General features: G+C 45.0%; 1 protein-coding gene and 1 long non-coding RNA gene across 3 annotated transcripts in view; one reads left to right on the plus strand and one right to left on the minus strand.

Annotated features, from left to right (window-relative positions):
- ADAMTS17 (ADAM metallopeptidase with thrombospondin type 1 motif 17) overlaps positions 1-3683 on the plus strand; it is a 164433-nt gene extending 160750 nt beyond the window's left edge. For both annotated transcript variants that reach the window (XM_035130683.2, XM_035130684.2), the window contains 2 exons: positions 1-178; positions 2939-3683. In XM_035130683.2, the coding sequence (XP_034986574.1) occupies positions 1-178; positions 2939-3090 (330 nt within the window). In that variant the 3' untranslated portion in view covers positions 3091-3683. The remainder of the gene's footprint in view (positions 179-2938) is intronic.
- LOC118092544 (uncharacterized) overlaps positions 6-19067 on the minus strand; it is a 24135-nt gene continuing 5073 nt past the window's right edge. The window contains exons 3-4 of the long non-coding RNA XR_004693553.2: positions 3553-3606; positions 6-131 (exon numbers count right to left, since the gene is read on the minus strand). This is a non-coding gene — a long non-coding RNA (uncharacterized LOC118092544). The remainder of the gene's footprint in view (positions 132-3552; positions 3607-19067) is intronic.

Consider the following 19067-nt stretch of genomic DNA (forward strand, 5'->3'; position numbering starts at 1 on the left):
TGCTCCTCAACTTGTGGGAAAGGCCTTCAGTCCCGTGTGGTACAGTGTATGCACAAGGTCACAGGCCGCCATGGCAACGACTGCCCTGTCCTCTCCAAGCCTGCAGCCTACCGACAGTGTCACCAAGAGGCCTGTAACGAGAAGATCAATGTGAACACAATTACCTCACCAAGACTTGGTAAGTATGGCTACATTTGCCACCCTAAAGAAACAAACTCTGAAGCCAACGACCGTTCTCCAATGACTTTGTGTTGATGTGTAGAGTGTCAGAACAGGTATGGCTTGGCAGAGCTGCTCAGCAGGGTTAAAAGCAGCTCAGAGGATAGGGCATTTTGATCAGGATTAAGCCCATCTCTGTCCCACCAGCATTACTCTGACTGGAGCCCCCAACCCTGCTTAAAAGTGAACAAAAGCAGCAGGAGATCCAATAACGGCTTGTTCCGTAACATCAAGTTTATTTTAGTTATTTTTTTATTTCACAATATTTATATGCCACTTGATTATAATAAAACCTCAAAGTGGTTTGCAAAAAAGGAAAAAACAACAATAAAATTATCAGTAAAAAAAAATCCCAGTTAATTTTTTTAAAAAGCATTCAAAAATAATTAAAATCCACTACTGTATAAGCTAAAACCACATTAAAATACTGGGTTAGCTTCTACATGTCTGGATAGACTTATTCAGTCACATCAAGTATATTTATATAACCTCAAAGTAGTTTACAAAAATAATAAAACAATAAAAGTAGCCTTTAAAAAACATTTGAAAGTGGCTATTCAGAACCTTCAAAAAAAGATGCCTAACTGATGTCGCTGTTCGGCCTTGATTAAATGCAATTATCATGTCTAGGGGTTCCCCCTTCTAAACAATGTCCATGGAAGGGTGGGGGAACCAGACTGGAAGCCACAGCAAGGAGGGGTGAAGGTTCATATCTTTCCTTTCTTCCACTGCAGTCCTGATGAAACACCTCACCCCTGAAATCACTACTACTCCCAGGAGGAAAGCTTTTGTCTAGTTGATCCTCCTGACACATGTGGATTTCCTCTTCTGTGGAAAGGAAACATTTGGCCTTCATTTGGAAAATGTCCACTTCAAATATTTCCCACATATGGTAAATGGGAGGTCCCTGGGTATACAGTGCTCTGAACAAACATTTTTAAACATGCCTGCTAATTGCGAGGGCTACAAACTTGTGTTTAAAAATTAAGCAAAGCACACACCCAAGTGAAAATGGAGATTCCCAGGAAGTCAAGTACTAAAGTAAACACCCTTCCTAGTTTGCCACGTCCTAGCACGGTGCTTATGTGTGTAGGGTTGCCAGACTCAATAGAGGACAGGACTTCTGTGCCTTTAATTGCCCTGCTCTCTTTTGAGTCTGGAAACCTTAAAGAGAAACCAGCAGACCCTTTGCTTGGAAATGAAACAAGGGGTCTGCTGGTTTCTCTTTAAGGTTTCCAGACTCAAAAGAGAGCAGGGCAATTAAAGGCACAGAAGTCCTGTCCTCTATTGAGTCTGACAACCCTATATGTGTGTATATCAGCAGTGAGAACCTTTGGCTCTCTGGAGGTTGCTGGACTACAACTCCCATCAGCCCTAGCAAGCATGGCCAATGGCCAGGAGGGATAGGAGAATGTCATTCAGCAACGTCTGCAGGGCCAAAGGTCTCCCACACCTGCTGTATATTATAAAGCTCTGAGAAGAGATTCAGCCAGGGCACCTCCTGCATCGCTGATCTGTGCCACCACCTTCCTCCCAGATCAGTAAAGCGAGCCTCTGTGTTCACCCTGCACCAGTATGAGAGGAGAGGTGGTGGAAAGGACTGGAGGAGGAGCAGCTTCAGACCCTCCCAGCCTTAGACTCTGTATACTTCATGAGAGCTATGGCATGGGGCCTGCGTGAAGTGGTTCAAGTTTCCCAGCAGCTGTGAACTTACTAGGCAGCCTTAGGCAAGCTTCAGGGTGACCAGGTGGGGATGGGGGAGAAATGTGATCCTCTTTCCATAACAAGATGAGAACAGAAATGCTCCCATTCTTCAAAATTCACAATTCTCTTAATTTTGCCATGCACTTCTCCAATCAAGTACTGTACAGTGGTACCTCGGTTTTCTAATGTAATCTGTTCTGGACTGTTCGAATTCTGAAACATTCAAAAACTGAAAACTCAATAGCCGACAGCTAGCCCTCAGGATCTTGCACTCAGCGGAAGTCAAGTGGCATGTTCGACTTCCAAAGCGTGTTCAAAAACCAAAGCATTTACAGCGTTCGAAAACCAAAAGGTTCATCAACGGAGGTGTTGCACTGTAATGTGTTAAAAAAGGCACATGGCAGTGAAAATTATGCAAAAAGTGCATTATATTAGGGAAAGTTGCTTTACAAGAATGTGTACAACAAAGAAAACGCCACAGTAAAATACTGACAAATTTCCATGAGGGTTCTTTTAAAAATAAATAAATCTCAAAACAGATGTCAACAATTGAACTTAAGACCGGGACAAATAAGAGATACAGAGATAAGAGATACAGAATGGATCAGCTGTGCCTAGCTATTCCTCTGCTTGACTGTTAGCCCTGGTGCATGCAGGGGGCATCCACGCTCCAGAGCCTTGATCATTTTATTCAGTTTATTCAGGTGATGTGCTTGAAGTTAATTTAAGCATGCAGGGAAAACATGGCCCATAGTTCAGTCCCCAGTTAAAATGACTTTGGGTAGGAGGGCTAGGAGGAAACCCTCAAGAACCGCTGCCAGCCAGAATACCAGGCTAGATGAGCTAATGGTCTGGCTCTAGATAAGGCAGTTTTTATATGTTCATAAATACAGAGTATTGTGGGTCGTGTAAACCTTTCCCTGTGATGGTGGTGATCCCAGCCCCTTCCACAGAAAACGTTTTCTATCTTTTTTCTCTCTCTCTCTTCCTCCCACCCTTCATTATATTCTAAAAGCTGCTCTGACCTACAAGTGCACAGGCGACCAGTGGATGGTATACTGCCGTGTGATTCGGGAGAAAAATCTCTGCCAGGACATGAGGTGGTACCAGCGCTGTTGCCAGACCTGCAGAGACTTCTATGCAAGCAAGATGCAATTGAAAAGTTAATGACACCCGCCTTTTGCTCCTTTAGGGTATTACAGCTCCTATGTACTGCTTCATACAAAATGTGTCATTAACTTATGGAACTGCCTGCCACAAGATAGTGGCAGTAGCCACTTAGCTTAGATGGCTTTTTTTTCTTTTTCTTTTAAGGATTAGACAAAATTCATGGGGGGAGGGGATAGGTCTGTCGATAGTTAAACAGCCATGACAGCAAAATGGGAACAACCCCCCCCCCCAATGCACAGAGGCAGTCTACCTCTGAATGCCAGGTGCTGGTGACCAACAACAGGGGATGGCCATTTCCGCCGGGCACCAGCGGCACCTGGCTGGCCACTGTTAAAACGTCAAAATGCTTGAATAGATGGACCTTGGCCCAGTGCAGCCAGGAAAAGTTGCAAGCTTGAGGGTAAGCTGCCTACCAGATCTTCAGCAAGCCATTCAGACTTGGTGGATTCCAATGCTTACCTAATAGGACTTGAAACTCCTTTTGCAGACCGGATGAACCAAAGCAATCCACGACTGAAAAAGCGAAAGAAAGACAAATTAGTCTCGAAGCCAATCCTAGAGATTTTTATGATGTTTTGACGTTGCGACTTCCCCACCCACCCACCCACCCACCCACCCCAGTAATATATAGATTATTTCCAGCCACTGGATGGCTTGCTACCATTTTCCTTTACTTAAAAAAAAAAAAGAGGAAAAGATTTGAAAAGTGATTAAATTGACTAAAGTTATATGTACCTCAACAGGGTAAGCCTCTGGCAAATAACTCAGTGTAGATAGAGACATTACTTAATGCTTCAGCCTTTGGCTTCTACGTTCCATTCCCAGCCCGAAAGTGCGGGCGGAGGCCGGATGGCTTGAAAGCAAGAACCATTAATGAAATGCTTAATTTTTATTTTTATTTTAAAAAAGGCCTTGCCAGAAAAGCTCCTGAAAGCCAAACAGCAGTGGATGAACGCATCTGAAATCTCTGCAGAGAGCTCGCCACAGCTGCTGCCAGCATTCCACTGAGTATAATTTTAAAGGAGTGAAAAGAAGAAGAAAAACGAATCAAGGGCTGACATTCCACTTCCTCTCTGCCAATATATATTCTTTTTGCCTTTTTTTATTATTAAGGTGCTTTATTTATCCAGTGTTGCAATACATAAATAGAAGACGACTGTAATGATCCCAAGAGACCCAGTTCAACTCAAAATGCTTCATAACTCTACAGTGGTACATCAAGTTGAGTCGTGAAGTTTTCCATCAGACCAGTTTCAGTAGCCCAGCTGAGCTGCATAAAAACATGCCTGGCTCACTGCATCCACCATGGCAGCTGTATAATGAACCTCCACATGTGGCACAGAAATTTCAGTGGAAGGGTCATCACTAAGCATTGAAAGCAAGTTTTTATGTCTGGCATGGGGAAACTGTGGCCCTCTGGAGGTTGTTGGACTCCAAACTCCATCAATCTCGGTCATCACGGCTGGTGGTCAGGGAAGGTAAGAGCTTTAGTCCAGTAACATCTGGAGAACCACAGGTTCCCATTCCTGTGCTGCCTATTATTTTGCAAGAAGTCCGGACATCCGTGCGGTGATCACAGAATTAGATGTGTTGAATTTGGGGTACAGGGGTTAGCAAAAAGAGGGGTTAAATCTTCTCGGCTCTGTTATTTTGAAAGAGAATCCTTACATTATCTCTTCCTGGACAGAAGGTGTATCCCTGTTTCTCTTCTCCAAACACCCACACTCCAGTTTGGACACCATTTATCGTTTCCGATCTGGACCAGTGTGGTAGTGCCACAGAGCTGCCCTCCCAACAGCGGCATTGCTGTTGCTCACCTGGATGGTACAGAGGCAGGACAGGGCTGTGGGAAGGACCCAGCACAGCCAATCTGGTTCTCCTACTGCGGTGCTGAACCTTGCTGCTGCCCCACCCCACCAGTTCAGATAAGCAGCTGGGAGGACAACTCTACCCCACCGCCCCAGCCGCTCCTGCATTCAGTGGTGGGAATCTTTTCTCCCTCTCTCTCAAAAGAAATAAAAAGGGTTGCTGTTGAAGACCGATGCAGTTCAGACATTACCTTTCACAGGCTCTATGGCAAGCAGTGCTGTAAGCAGAGAGGCATTGCCGTTTTCATGGGTGTGCTCTGTTAAATAAAGTGCATTCAGGTCACATGTTTGCATCTCCAGCCACAGTGATGAAGATTAAGCTGTGAATCTCCACCTCAACACCTTCGCTAAGGTGACAAGTAGGTAGCAAATGGGAGGCTCTGCTCCATGAAGCCACTCTGTCCTCTGCAACTCTGTTGACCAGAAGGCCAAATTCATATTAGGACATTCTGACACCCCTAATACAGAAATGGCCCTGAGTTGAAATCAGAACTCACAAAGATCCCTGGATGTGCAGTCAGACATGCATTTTGTTTTTGTTTTTAAGTAAGTTCAATGACAAGACATTGAAATCAATCTATTACACAAGTTGGTTTTTAAAAAAATCCTCAGGCATGGCAGATGGCAGACAATGAACTGGGTTTATGCAGAGTACAAACCTGGGGTCTTATCAAGATGGAAACAAAGATAATGGTGCTCGAAAATTCAGGACCAGCTTCTAACCCTTCTCAAGGCAATGAGAATGTTTGGATCAAAAGGAGCTTATTCACTCGCTGAGCTCCATTGGTGCTAACCTGCTTCTGTATTATCGGGTTGTTTGTGGGGTGGGGTTCTGTGGTTCTTTATTCTTTATACATATATTTACAGGCAGGGCTGCAATGATGACTTGGCTGCCATATGCAAAGACACTGTTTAGTCTTGGTGGTGAGCCTAGTATATCCTTCCCCATCTGCCTACCCTCCTGTTGTTTTTGACTACAACTCCCATCAGCTGTGCTCCTATCAGTCCCCAGCATCATATGACTGTGCTGACTGGGGCTGATGGGAGTTGTAGTTTAAAACTTCCCTAAGATGGGGAAAGCTTGTTGGTCTCCTGTTAGATTACACATTTTGGATTGGATCCACTGCTAGACCTACTCAAGAGTACACCCACTGAAATGAATAGACATGATAACTAACTTAGGTACATTACTTTCAGTGGGCCTCCTCTGAGGTAGGCTAACATTGGCTACAACCCTTTGTTTCTTGTCTAGTTTATGGGAACTAACATCAGATCTAATCCAGAGAGTTTGTGTTGGATTGGGACCAATTGGACTTTGGCTGATTGATGGTATACACAAGTCTCATTGGTGAGTGACTGTGGTAGGAACTCACTAGGAGTTACTTCTGAATAAACATGCTTAGGACTACACTTTACTGGGAGACTTGGGTTCAAATCCCTCCTCAGCCTGAAAGCTCACTTGATGGTCTTGGGGAAGTCAACCTAAACAGGGTTGTTGTGAGGTTACAATAAAACAACCTGACTTCCACTACTATGTGAGCTTCCGAGATGAGGAATAGGTAATATATTCCACCACCACCACCCCACAAAAAATAAAAATAAAAATTTGCCCAACTTTCTCTGGATTCTATCAAATTTCTGTACAGTGTAGCTAATAATTATCCAACCAGTTTATCTTGTTGAGTTCACTTGGTGTTTGTAGTAGTGTTTTTTGGCCTGTGTTATGTCTTTATAGTGTTCCTTATTCTCCTCCTCAAAATCAATCATAGAAAGACATTCAGACTGCATTTCAGGCCTCTTTGCTGGTGTCTCCTAGATGTTATGGCTACATCTAGGAAACTGTTCATGAATGAACCAAACCAACATACTAAGGTGATCCCTGGTCAGATGCTTCTAGTAAAATGGTCATCCCATCCTCATTCTGCTCCTGCAGGCTTCTGCTCTGTGAGTTCAGGCCCATCCCAGGTTGGTAGCCTGCCTGTGCCCTACAGAGTACCAGTGTTGTGCCGGGGTTCCTTTCAGACCCCAACCCAGCAGTTCGGTGCTGTGAAAAAGTCTTGTTTGGGATGGAGTGGGTAGCAGGCCAGCCTTTGTGCTAGGAGGACCGGCAGAGAAGCTTCAACTCATTTCCATCACTTTGGCAATGGTCCGAATAGCCAGACCTCATCAGCTAGCTCACAGCATCATGGCTTAGGCTACAATCAAAAGAGCCATGATCCTGCATGCTGAAGGTATCTTTTACCTTGCACTATGAAATGCCAGCCTCTCTCACCCTTGCAGATACAGAGACTGGGTTGTACGACTGAGAATTAGTTTAGATGGCTTTTTTTATGGGTGTAGACAAATCCATGGGAGCTAGGGCTAATTGGTGCTAGCAACAATTGCTAATGGAGCCTCTGTGCACAGAAGCAGTGTACCTCTCAATATTTTGTGCTGGGGATAAACAACATGGAAACGGTAACCCCCTTCAAGGCACAGATGGTGTGCCTTCTTGGAGGATCACTAGAAGCAGAATGCTAGGCTAGGTCTTCATTTGACCCAGCATGCCACTCTTACACTTATGCTGTATAGCAGGGATGGAGGACTTGTGGTTTTCCCAGTGCAGTTGGACTCTTTAACTCCCACCAGTCCCAGCCCAGCATGCCTAACAGGCAGGAAAGATGGGCAATTGAGTCTAGCAACATCTAGAGTGCCACGGGCATGGGAGCCAACTCCTAGTGGTTGAGGTCCCTTCAGTCCCCTCCAATAAAATATTAGAGGGGCCACCATCCCCAAGTTGAAGAGCACTGCTGTTCAAATGGTCTGTGCGTGCTGTGTCATGTGATGGATTATGCAGGGTGGGGCTTACCTGCCCCCCAATATTTTATTCAAGTTGGCACCCCTGGCCATGGGTTCCCACCACCCCTGCTGTGCAGTGAATTAAGTGCTTGAAATTGAGGGCAGTTTCCAAAACGGTCGCTGAGATGGTGCAAGGGTTTGTTCAAATAAAAATTGGTTTTGAAAAAGTCTGGTGGGCCATTGCAAGATCTGAAGCAAGGCTGAAGTTCACTACATTTTCTTTTTCACCTTCCGCCTCCTAAACCAGACCTATTGTCCATCTCCCCATTAAACGCACAGATCTTTTATCATGTCATTGTGCCCTTGCACAACAATCTTCCAGCAGTGCAGCAAGAATGCCAGTAAGTGACTTTAATCCTACATTGGATGCAACCTGTTTTCATGTTTTGTTTTGTTTTGTTTTACCAAGCTTTCTTGGGAAAAGGAAAATCCAGATTAAATGGGGAGTACAGGCTGCCATTTTGATGCCAGCAATGTTGTGTTTATGGGTGCATGAGGAGCACCCACAGCCAGAATATACAGTGGCTGTGGCTTCTTCATCTGTACTTACTGTGTAGGCATCTGTTGGTTTCAGTGTAGCTACAGCAACGCCTTTGGTTTGCTCCCTGAGCCCAGCCCTCTTGGATTACAAGGGTAGGAATCCCATTGTCTAAAATCCATTTTCTATGCGCTGCTTTTAAGTACTGTACATTTGTAATTGCACAAGTTGTCACATACGGAGTGTAGATTCTCACTATCATATGGTGCTATCATTTTGTCTTTTGTCTATATGATTTTTTTTTAGAAAAAAACCCTTTGCAGTTGGATACTGATATTTTATTCTAATGCAAGGTAATAATACTGTGTTACGTTTTTCAATACCAAGTGCAAAAATGTGTGTGTATATATATAGATATAGATATATTTCCCAATAATTAATTTCCATGTGAACTGTAGCCATGGTAATATTTCTAATTCCTTGCCCCACCCTACTCTGGTGCTGTAAACAAATAATAATAATAATAATTCCAGTCAAGGATAATGCAACAAATTGTATATTAAAAGAGATCATTCCAATTTGGGGATTTTTTTTAAGGTTCAACATGTATAAGATAATAACAGCAGCAATAACAACAACAATAAATGTATTTTTTCCATAATAGTTGCAAGTCTTGCTTTTACCTGTATCATGCAGACCTGAGTTGCTTCTGGATAGCCTGCTCTGTTGGCACCATGATCCTAAACTCATACTGTACTTGCTTTCTCTTGTGTAAAGTGAATCAGTTCAATTGCATTTCCACCAGGCCAAAATTGTATTTAGCAGTGGCCTCATGTGCAGCCACAATTAAGGCTGCAGAATCCATAACCCACAGAAGGCAATGGAACATGATGTGTTATGTGTCATCATTGGTAGCATCTGAAAAAGCAGGGATTCATTAAATGGCCCTTTGACTGCTGCAGCCCCACCGGAATATCAGGAAATGAAATCACTTCCTCTGGGTCTTAGCCCTTCTCTAAAGTCATACCTCATTTTGTGTCTGCTTCAGGTTGTGTGTTTTCGTCTTGCCAGAATGGGTTACTTCCAGGTTTTGCCGCTCACGCATGCACAGAAGAACTAAATCACACCGTGTGTGCAAACGCGGCACTTCTGGATGCAAACGCTTCGAGTTGCGGACATGCCTCCGGGACAGATTACGTCCGCAACTCGAGGTTCCATTGTAATTGTTATGATGGGGCTCAATTTGGCCGGGGAGTCAGTTGCCAGCTGCCCCATAGGCTCAAGCTGGTGTGCTCTGCAGATTAGTGGTTAGAGCATCTGCTTTGCATACAGAAGGTCCCAGGTTCAATCCCTGGCATCTCCAAGTAGGGCTGGGAGAGACCCTCTGCATGAAACCCTGGAGAGCCACTGCCAGTCAACATAGACAATACAAAGCTGGAGGGACCATTGGCCTGGCTTGTTTTAGGTAGCTTCCTGTACTTTCATTGAGGCAGCAAAACACAGTGAAGAATGTTGATGCTGGCACAGCTGCAAGGCCCTTGTAACAACCAGAGTTGGACCGAAAGTGGGGCACGGGGAGTGGCAACACCCTGAACAATATTACTGCTCAGGCCAAGAGAGACTGGAGATTAATCTTCTCCCACCAAACCCAATGCTGCAATCAAACCATATGTACTCAAAACTCCAGTTACCAACTGAGCACCAAGTGGCAACACTCGGAGCCAAAGCAAGCCACTGGGGAGGCCACTTGGGAACAGGGTACAAGTTCCATCGAAGGCAGCCCTAGAAGCTTAGCTGACTATAAGCTCCACAGTACATTGACAAGCTTCACTGCTGGAGAACTGCTGCTTTGCTCTTGGAGCCAGCAGCCAGAGACCATCAGTGGAAGAGGTGAGCTGTTCATCTGATCTTCCTCCACAACTGCTAGAATTCCTCCTCTTCTTGAGGAAGCCACCCTTTTTGCACTTTTGGTTGGCAAAGGGAAGCCTGCCACAGTGCCCCATCTCACCTACGCAAAATAGTCTGAGCATATTACACCAATCCTAGCCCGACTGCACTGGCTGCCAGTTAGTTTCCAGGTTCAAAGTGCTGGTTTCAACCTATAAATCCTTAAACGGACCAGGACTGCAATACCTCAAGGAACGCCTCTCTCCATATGAACTTGCCCAGACCCTGCCATCTTCATCTGAGGGCCTTTTTCATATACTCCCTCCATGAGAGTTCCGGTGGGTGGCAACATGAGAACCTCTTATGTGGTTGCTCCCCCTTTGTGGAACGCTTTCCCCAGGAAGGCTTGCCTGGCACCTTCATTACATATCCTTAGGTGCCAGGCAAAAATGTTTCTCGATAACCAGGCCTTTGGCTGACTAAACATTCTATGACCTTTTCAATGTGTTTGTGGGAGGAGGGGCTATTGGTTTGTTTATGGTTTTTGAATTATGTATCTTATGTTATCATTTTGTATTTTTATGTTGTGAACCACCCTGTGATCTTCGGATGAAGGGCGGTATACAAATTTAAATAATAATAATAACCATTCCTCGATCCAATGCTGCCTTCCTGTTCTTGGAGGTATCCAAGGTACTAACCAAGGCAGCCTCCCATCGAGGCTATAAAACGGCAGCAAAACACAACAGGCCTTGTCCAAAGGTCGCTCTCTATTAACACATCATTAGCCTTGGAAGACTCCAAGATGAGATTGTAATTGTTGAACTCCCTAAACAACAGAAGGCCTGTGGGGGCTCCCTAGGAAGCCAAGAGGCATTGCATTAAGTTGGGAGGGTGAGAATTAATGCTGTAATAGGTTTGGCTGGAGCCACTGGAAACTTCTGCCAATAAACGCCCTCCTGTAATTTTGAGCTGCATCTACAGTGGGTCTGGCAGGTACAACCGGCTGATTTCCAAGGGACAACAGTCCCGTGTACCTTCCCTCTTGCTTCCAGCTCCCTTTGGAACAGTCTTCTATTGAGTTCATCAGGGACAGGCAAAACCAGACCATTACAGTGCTTCAAAAAACAGTGCCTGAATAAGAATCCTAGGGCGGCTGGGGTTTTTTGTTTTACTTTTTAGAACATAGCAATCGCTCCCCAGTCCTCGGAGTCCACCTGTTCCCTCCACTCGCTCTCAAGTCTTCAGAGAAGTTGACGGCTTTACCAGTCTCTTGAGAGTTTACCAGCAAGCCAGTCTGACTGTTTGTACATTAAGAGGTTTTCTCTGGATAGGAATTCCTTTCCAGCAAGCCAGATAATGGAACACCTTTTCATTTCAATCCCCAGAAATGCAGCTGAGCATTACCAGCCTCCTTAAAAACAAAACAAAAACCCTTAAGTCTAAAGCTCTTTAGAACTGCTCCCTTGGGTAGATGAATCAATCAAAGTTTTTTTACCTGCAGATAAAAATGTACACAAAATCTGTGGGGCTGGCAAAAAAGAAAGAAAGATGCTGGCATTTTAGCTTTGAGAGTGTGATCCAAAACCACTAGTTCCCCTTGTGGCCAACAAGTCAAACAACCCATTGGGGGAAGGGCTGTGGCTTGGTGGTAGACCAAGCTTCCTCAACCTCGGCCCTCCAGATGCTTTGAGACTACAATTCCCATCATCCCTGACCATTGGTCCTGCTAGCTAGGGAACATGGGAGTTGTAGGCCAAAAACATATGGAGGGCTGAGGTTGAGGAAGCCTGGGGTAGACTACCTGCTTTGCCTGTAGTAAGTCCCAGGTTCAATCCCTGGCATCTCCAGGTTGGACTGGGAGACACACTCTGCCCGAAACCCTGCAGAGTTGTTGCCAGTCAGGGTAGACCACGGGTGGAGAACCTCCAGTCTGCAGGCTAATCTTGGCCCACCAGTGAATCCAGTTTGGTCCACAAAGCCATTATCCTCAAAGCATGCCCATCTGCCCTGATGAGGTCTGGGAGGCCAGGATTTAATCCTGTGTTGGCTGTGTGCCATGTTCTAAGCAGAGAACTGTGTTGTGTAGTCAAGGCAATCCCTGCTCATCAACTGACGAGTGGAGCGGTTCCGGTTTCCGCCTGCAGGAATGGCGGACCTGTTTTCCATCTCTCTGACCTTCGTAAGGAATTTGGCGGTTGCTAGGGGAGTAAATGGCAACCCCCTACCCTCTCCGGGGGTTACGGAGAGGGGCCGCTGGCCCGCGATGCCCCCAGACCCACTCCGACTGTTTTTGGAGTGGGGGGAGCTTGGGCTGAGCACTTACGAGGGCCAGGACTCCCGGACGCTAATCTGCATGGCGGGGATTTCCATGGTTAAAGAAGATAATTAGGCTTAAATCTATGGACATACTTCAGAAGGAGGGGAAGAAGCGCTGTTTACTGCTGAGAAATTTATGCTGCTGAGGGAGAGGAGTCAAAGATTGTACAGCATCTGGAAGAAGGATTGATGGGGACGGAGCGATAAGGGAAGTGAGTTTTTATTTTTTTTTCTTCATATTGTTGCCTCGTACCTTCCCGGACGCGATGTCCTGGCTTGTTTGGAGTGAAAGAGAAGCAAAAGACTGTGTGAGTTGAACTTTATAACTGTTGTTACCGAGCATATTTTTTAAAGATGTGGAGTTGCCGATGAGAAAAGCCCCCCCCTAGTCGGACGGAAGGAGTTCTGGACGCGTTCGGAGGATTTATGAGCTGTGACGCACTTTAAATTGGAGCAGCGACCTGAAGCTAAGTTCAGCTATAGGGCAAGGAGATCCATTAATTTACCAAGAGTTTATGGTTTTGATGTTTGGGTCTCCTGCCTGGAAAAGCTGTAAATTCTATAATGATCGTAAATCTTCATGGCTATGAGAGGAAACGAAAGTGATTTGAGCTTTTTAAGATGGCGCTGCTTCGTGCTGCTTCGACGCAACAGGGAGCTCCATTAAGAAGATTTATGGGGAGGCTGGACTGATTAACTCACACAGGAGAAAGAACATCTGTGAAACTTTGTTTGATATTTATCTCAGCAGCTGGGAAACAATCGGATGAAAGTGGAAAACATCTATGTGACTGTAAGGGGAAGATCTGGATTATTATGAACTTGGAGGACGATTTGAACTTTAGAAAAAAGACGGCAGTGGACAGTTGCGAGGAATTCCCAATTTCTTGAAGCATGGGAACCCAAATAAAAAATTCTTTAGATGATTTGGCATAACATTCGGTTTGATTGATATATATATGTGTATAATTTGAAATATTGAATGTGATATAATTGGTTTTAATTGGAAAATTAATAAAAATATTTTTTTTTTCAACTGACGAGTGGAGATTAAAGCACTTCTCAAAAGCTCTGTTTGAAACAGTTCATGCGTTTCTCCTGAGAGGGGGCAAGACAAGTGTACAAGCTGCTTCAAACAGCACTTTTGAGAAGTGATGTAAAGCAGTCCCCATGCTCCCATTCCAACTGAAATGTTGAGTGCAGGGGCTGCCTTAAGGCGCTTCGCAAAAGCACTATTTGAAGCACACACACACACCCTTCATTTAAAGGAGAAGGGTGGCTGCTTCAAATAGCACTTTTCTTTTAATATTAGACAAGCACCATCTCTGCTGTCTTTTTGGCACCTACCACAGACCTTCCTCTTTCACTAAGCCTTTTGAAGGTTGTAACTGTAGTGGAATTGTCTTTAGATGTTTTTATTGTTTTATCTTTTGTGTGTTTAATGCCCTGGATTCTTTGGAGTAGGAGGGGTATAAGTTTAACTGATTGTTTGACGACAACAACAGCAGCAACAAAAACTACATTGTTATTATTAAAAGCCAATGACTTCAGGAGAGATCCTGTAAAAAGGTCTGTTACCCATAGACAGTTAAGTCAGAAACAAGAAATCTAGTAGCTAGACAACCTACATTAATACTGGGTCCTAACCTTTGCCAGACAAATTTACTTGGAGGAGACTTTCCAGTTTTCTTTAGAAGGCATTTGTTATGCAGGCAGCAAAGCTGGAGTGCGAGCTGTCTCTTGGCCCAGCTCCGCCTGCATTTTCTTGAGCCACGCACATGTCTATATCATGGGACTCCAGGAATTTCCTCCAGCTCTCAGATGGAGAGTGGAAGCTGCTGGCGGGACAGAAGCACTCTGTCCAACAGACTTGCTCCATGACCTAAAAAAATGCACAGGTGGTTAACAAAACTTAAGCCATTTCTCTCTCGCTCGCTTGCTGTTTTACAGCCTGCAAATTCATTTGCTTCCCCACACGTTTCTCCTTGGCAAAAACGTATAAGGTGCATCCAAGACATGTCTACTTTCTTTTCCATGAATAACTGCAGTTGCCACTTGCACCAGCAGTAATTATTCAACTTTGAGGGTAACTAATACATGCTGTGCCTTGCAAAGCTGCCTTATACTCAGTCAAGACCACTGCTCCACCCAGCCTAACCCAGTGCTGATGAACAGCAGCTCTCTGGTGACCCCAGCAGAGATTTTCCTCAGCTCTGCTGTTAGAAATCCTTTTGTTGAGATGCCAGAGCCGCCTCATTCCTCTTTTTATCTAGCAGTGACATATCACAGCAAATTTCCCAAATGCTCTTGGGTCCTCTGCAGTCTCCTTCTGGAAGTGTCCATTGCAACCTCCCTCCAAGCTTCAGGCTCTGTAATCTGACTGCAATGCCATACTTTTCTCAGAAGAGAAGTCTGGGGGGGGAGGGAGGGAAAACCAGTTGCATCTCAAAAACCAGTGCATGACTACTTCACCATTCCTTGATTTTAATATGGACAACGCACCACTGCCCGTTAGCTACACTTCTTTGAACAGGGACAAGCATACTTATGAAATAACTTGCATTTGGTCACATGGCAACCGTCCTCTCATTTTGTGATGTTTGGTTTCAAATAATCAAATTATTATTGACAGTATAACTGAAGGTTCCAACAAAACAGGACTAATGATATGTACGCACATATGTAGGTTTATTAGAAGTTGGGCTCAGCAAACCAAAATATTTCCCTATCATCACCTCCCACATTTTTAATACTTTATTATTAATTATTTTATTGCCTGCTAGTTACATCTCTTCCCTGCTTCTCTGTAGAACAGGTTCAGGGAACCTTTAGGCCTCCAGATGTTGCTGAACTACAATTCCCACCAGCCCTGATCATTGGCCATACTTCATTCATTCATTCATTCATTCATTCATTCATACATAAACTTTATTGCGCTAGCCAAAGGCCATGGCATCGTTCACACGGGGGACAAAATGAAAACATTGGCCATACTTGCTGAGGTTCATACTTGCTGTAGTTCAGCAACACCTGGATGGCCAAAAGTTCCCCATACCCAGTGGTGTGCAGTCAGGAGACTAGGCTAGTCCCCTAAATGCTCCCAGGATATTCCTTCCCAAAGGCTAGGAATCTTCTGCCTGGCTTAGGGAGGGAGGCGCAATACTTCAACATGGTCCAAGAGCCCTTCCACCACCTTCACACACACGATGTCCCCAACATCACCCTTGCAAGCTGGCACCTCTGCCAATAACTGTACCCCTACAAAATATTTCACTGCATGCCACTGTCCATGCCCATACCCATACCCTATCCAGAATATATGTAGATCTAAGGCAGGCTACAGATCAGCAAAACTAACACCACTAAAACTATCGTAAAAGATCATTGCAGAAATGAGGTTGGGCTAAATCAGGCATAGGCAATCTTGGCTCTCCAGGTGTTTTGGAACTACAACTCCCATGATCCCTGACCACTGGCCCTGTTAGCTAGGGATCATGGGAGTTGTAGTTCCAAAACATCTGGAGAGCCAAGCTTGCCTATGCCTGGACTAAATGATTCCCAGGATCACCAGCAGCCATATGATTTAGTAGTTGTAAGACTGGGGTTTGGAGAAGAAGAGGCCTGCTGAAATGGTCAGACCCATTTCTTTTGCTAAGCCAACAGCCTTACATAGGCAAGTCTACTACGTACCCCCTTTCTTACGAAAACTAGGGGCAATTTGTTGCCAAAGAAATAGAGGGTGCTTCAAGGGAGGCAGCTCCTTCAGTCATTCCATTTCCTGCGTAGGCTGCATGTGGAATTGCTGTTGTTGACTTCCACAGCCTAACCTGGTGATGCTGGGGTCTGAACATGGGGAGTCTTTGCATGCAAATCATGTGCTCTACTGCCACAAGTCTTGAGTTCAGGCCCTGAGGGGAATTTGGGGGTGGCGAGGTCAGGGAAATCAGGCCGGAGACTGGCACCACTGCTTCCAGCATATGCTACCTCAGACTTCTTAGAACCCAATTTTGGCATTTAACGGTGTATGAAGTCGTAAAATAAATAAACAAACCCCACCTAATGGTAGGGCCAGCCCCACGGATAGGCTATGAGGCACACAAAGCTCTTGACTTCCAAAATCTCGTCACTTCCCAGCCTTCTTCTGCAAATGGTAGGACCAGTTCTGCCAACACTCCCATTTGGGATGGGGATCAGGTATTTCCTGGCCTCAAACTCTGTCTGAGCACCACACAGGCATCTTTTCTTGTGGCCCCTAATTACACAGATCCACCCTGACCTTATTTCATCTCCTCAGCAGCAGCTGTACCAACTTGTGAACAGAATATATAGCGAGAAAACAGGGCTTATTACTGTACATTCATAAGGAGCTTATAAGGAGACATTTCGCTATAATCTAAGGCAACAGTGTCACCTGCTGACTAATTGTTAAATTGCTCCTTCAATGTTTTCATCCCGATGGAAAATTTGCACCTTGCTTAGGGGAAATTTTCCGTTGAGAAAAAGGACACTTGTCAAAAAGAAAATAAAGGATACTCATCAAGTTATATACACATCACAAACATGGCAGTGAACTCTTTGCCAAATTTTACGCCTTAAATAACCTGTTACCTAATAAGGCAAATAACTATTGTACCCAGAAGCACTGCGTAGGATGAGATGTAAAAATTCCAGATTTTGAAGTCATAGGGGAAATGTTTGTATTTCCCCCTCCTATTCTGTTCTCGATTTTTAAAATGCAACCCTTACTTCCTTATCAAGCCTAAACTTATCTTTCTGTTTTAACAATGTGAAATGCATCATATCTAAGTTAGTTGTTAATAACAACAACAACAACAACCAAATATTAAATGTAAGCATTGTTTACATTTAATATTTGGTTGTTTTTGTTGTTGTTGTTAATTAAATTTTTATACTGCCCTTCATCCAAAGATTTCAGGGTGGTTCGTAACATAAAAATACAGAATAAAACCACAAGGTGCACAATAAAAACAAGAACAAAAATAAACAAAAGAATAACTTCCGCTTAAAATGACATAGATCAAGCATCCCCAAACTTTGGCCCTCCAGATGTTTTGGACTACAATTCCCATCTTCCCTGACCACTGGTCCTGTTAGCTAGGGATCATGGGAGTTGTAGGCCAAAACATCTGGAGGGCCGCAGTTTGGGGGTGCCTGACATAGACTGTTAATCAGCTAAAGGCCTGGTTAAAGAGGCACATTTTTGCCTGGTGCCTAAAAGTGTACAATGAACGCGACAGCTGAACCTCCCTGGGGAGAGCATTTCCACAAACAGGGAGCCACTGCAGAAAAGGCCCGTTCTTCATGGAGGAGGCAACCAAAGAAGGGCCTCAGGTGATGATTGCAGAGTCTGTGTCCTTGACAGGTCAGCAAGCAGGACGTGTGAGCAGCAGTGCACTTGTGATACCCATCTAATGGCATTCCTCCAGCAATGGAAGTAGAACATACCGTAGCTACCATTGGCTAGGAGTCATTTATAGCCTCATCTGCCATGAATCTTGCATTTTAACTCCCACCCCAGCCAGCAAGGGGATGGTGTATAATCCAGCAACACCAGGAGGGCCTCAAGCTCTCCATTCCGTTCCTGACCTCAAGATTACTATCTATCCTTTAATACGAGTGCCATAGAATATCCAACTATAGATAGACAAAGAAATACAAGGGAAAGGACAAAGGTAGGGTGTATCTGGTTTGCTTGCACAAGGTCCCAAATCCAATCCCTGGCATCAGGTAAGGCTGGGAAAGACCCCTGTTGATAGCCAAAGTGGTGACCTCCAGATGCTGTTGGATTGCAATTTCCATCAGCCCTGATCATTTGTTTATGGTATCTCGGACTGATGGGAGTTGTAGTCCAATGACATCTGGAGGCTTCCACCACACATACCACACATTTTGGACTCATAGCTATCCATGGAGGCACAGGTTAATTCTGTGTCCAGGGCGGCTGTCTACCAGCTCCATCTGGTACGCAGGCTGAGACCCTACCTGCCCGCAGACTGTCTAACCAGAGTGGTGCATGCTCTAGTTATCTCCCGCTTCGACTACTGCAATGCGCTCTACGTGGGGCTACCTTTGAAGGTGACCCGGAAACTGCAATTAATCCAGAATGCGGCAGCTAGACTGGTGACTGAGAGCGGCCGCCGAGACCACATAACACCAGTCTTGAAAGACCTACATTGGCTCCCAGTACGTTTCTGAGCACAATTCAAAGTGTTGGTGCTGACCTTTAAAGCCCTAAACGGCCTCGATCCAGTATACCTGAAGGAGCGTCTCCACCCCCATTGTTCAGCCCGGACACTGAGGTCCAGCGCCGAGGGCCTTCTGGCGGTTCCCTCACTACGAGAAGCAAAGCTACAGTGAACCAGGCAGAGGGCCTTCTCGGTAGTGGCGCCCGCCCTGTGGAACGCCCTTCCATCGGAGGTCAAGGAGATAAACTACCTGACATTTAGAAAACACCTAAAGGCAGCCCTGTTTAGGGAAGTTTTTAATCTGTGATATTTTAATGTATTTTGGTATTTGTTGGAAGCCGCCCAGAGTGGCGGGGAAAACCCAGCCAGATGGGCGGG

This window comes from Zootoca vivipara, chromosome 14 (genome assembly GCF_963506605.1).
Source record: "Zootoca vivipara chromosome 14, rZooViv1.1, whole genome shotgun sequence".
NCBI lineage: Eukaryota > Metazoa > Chordata > Lepidosauria > Squamata > Lacertidae > Zootoca > Zootoca vivipara.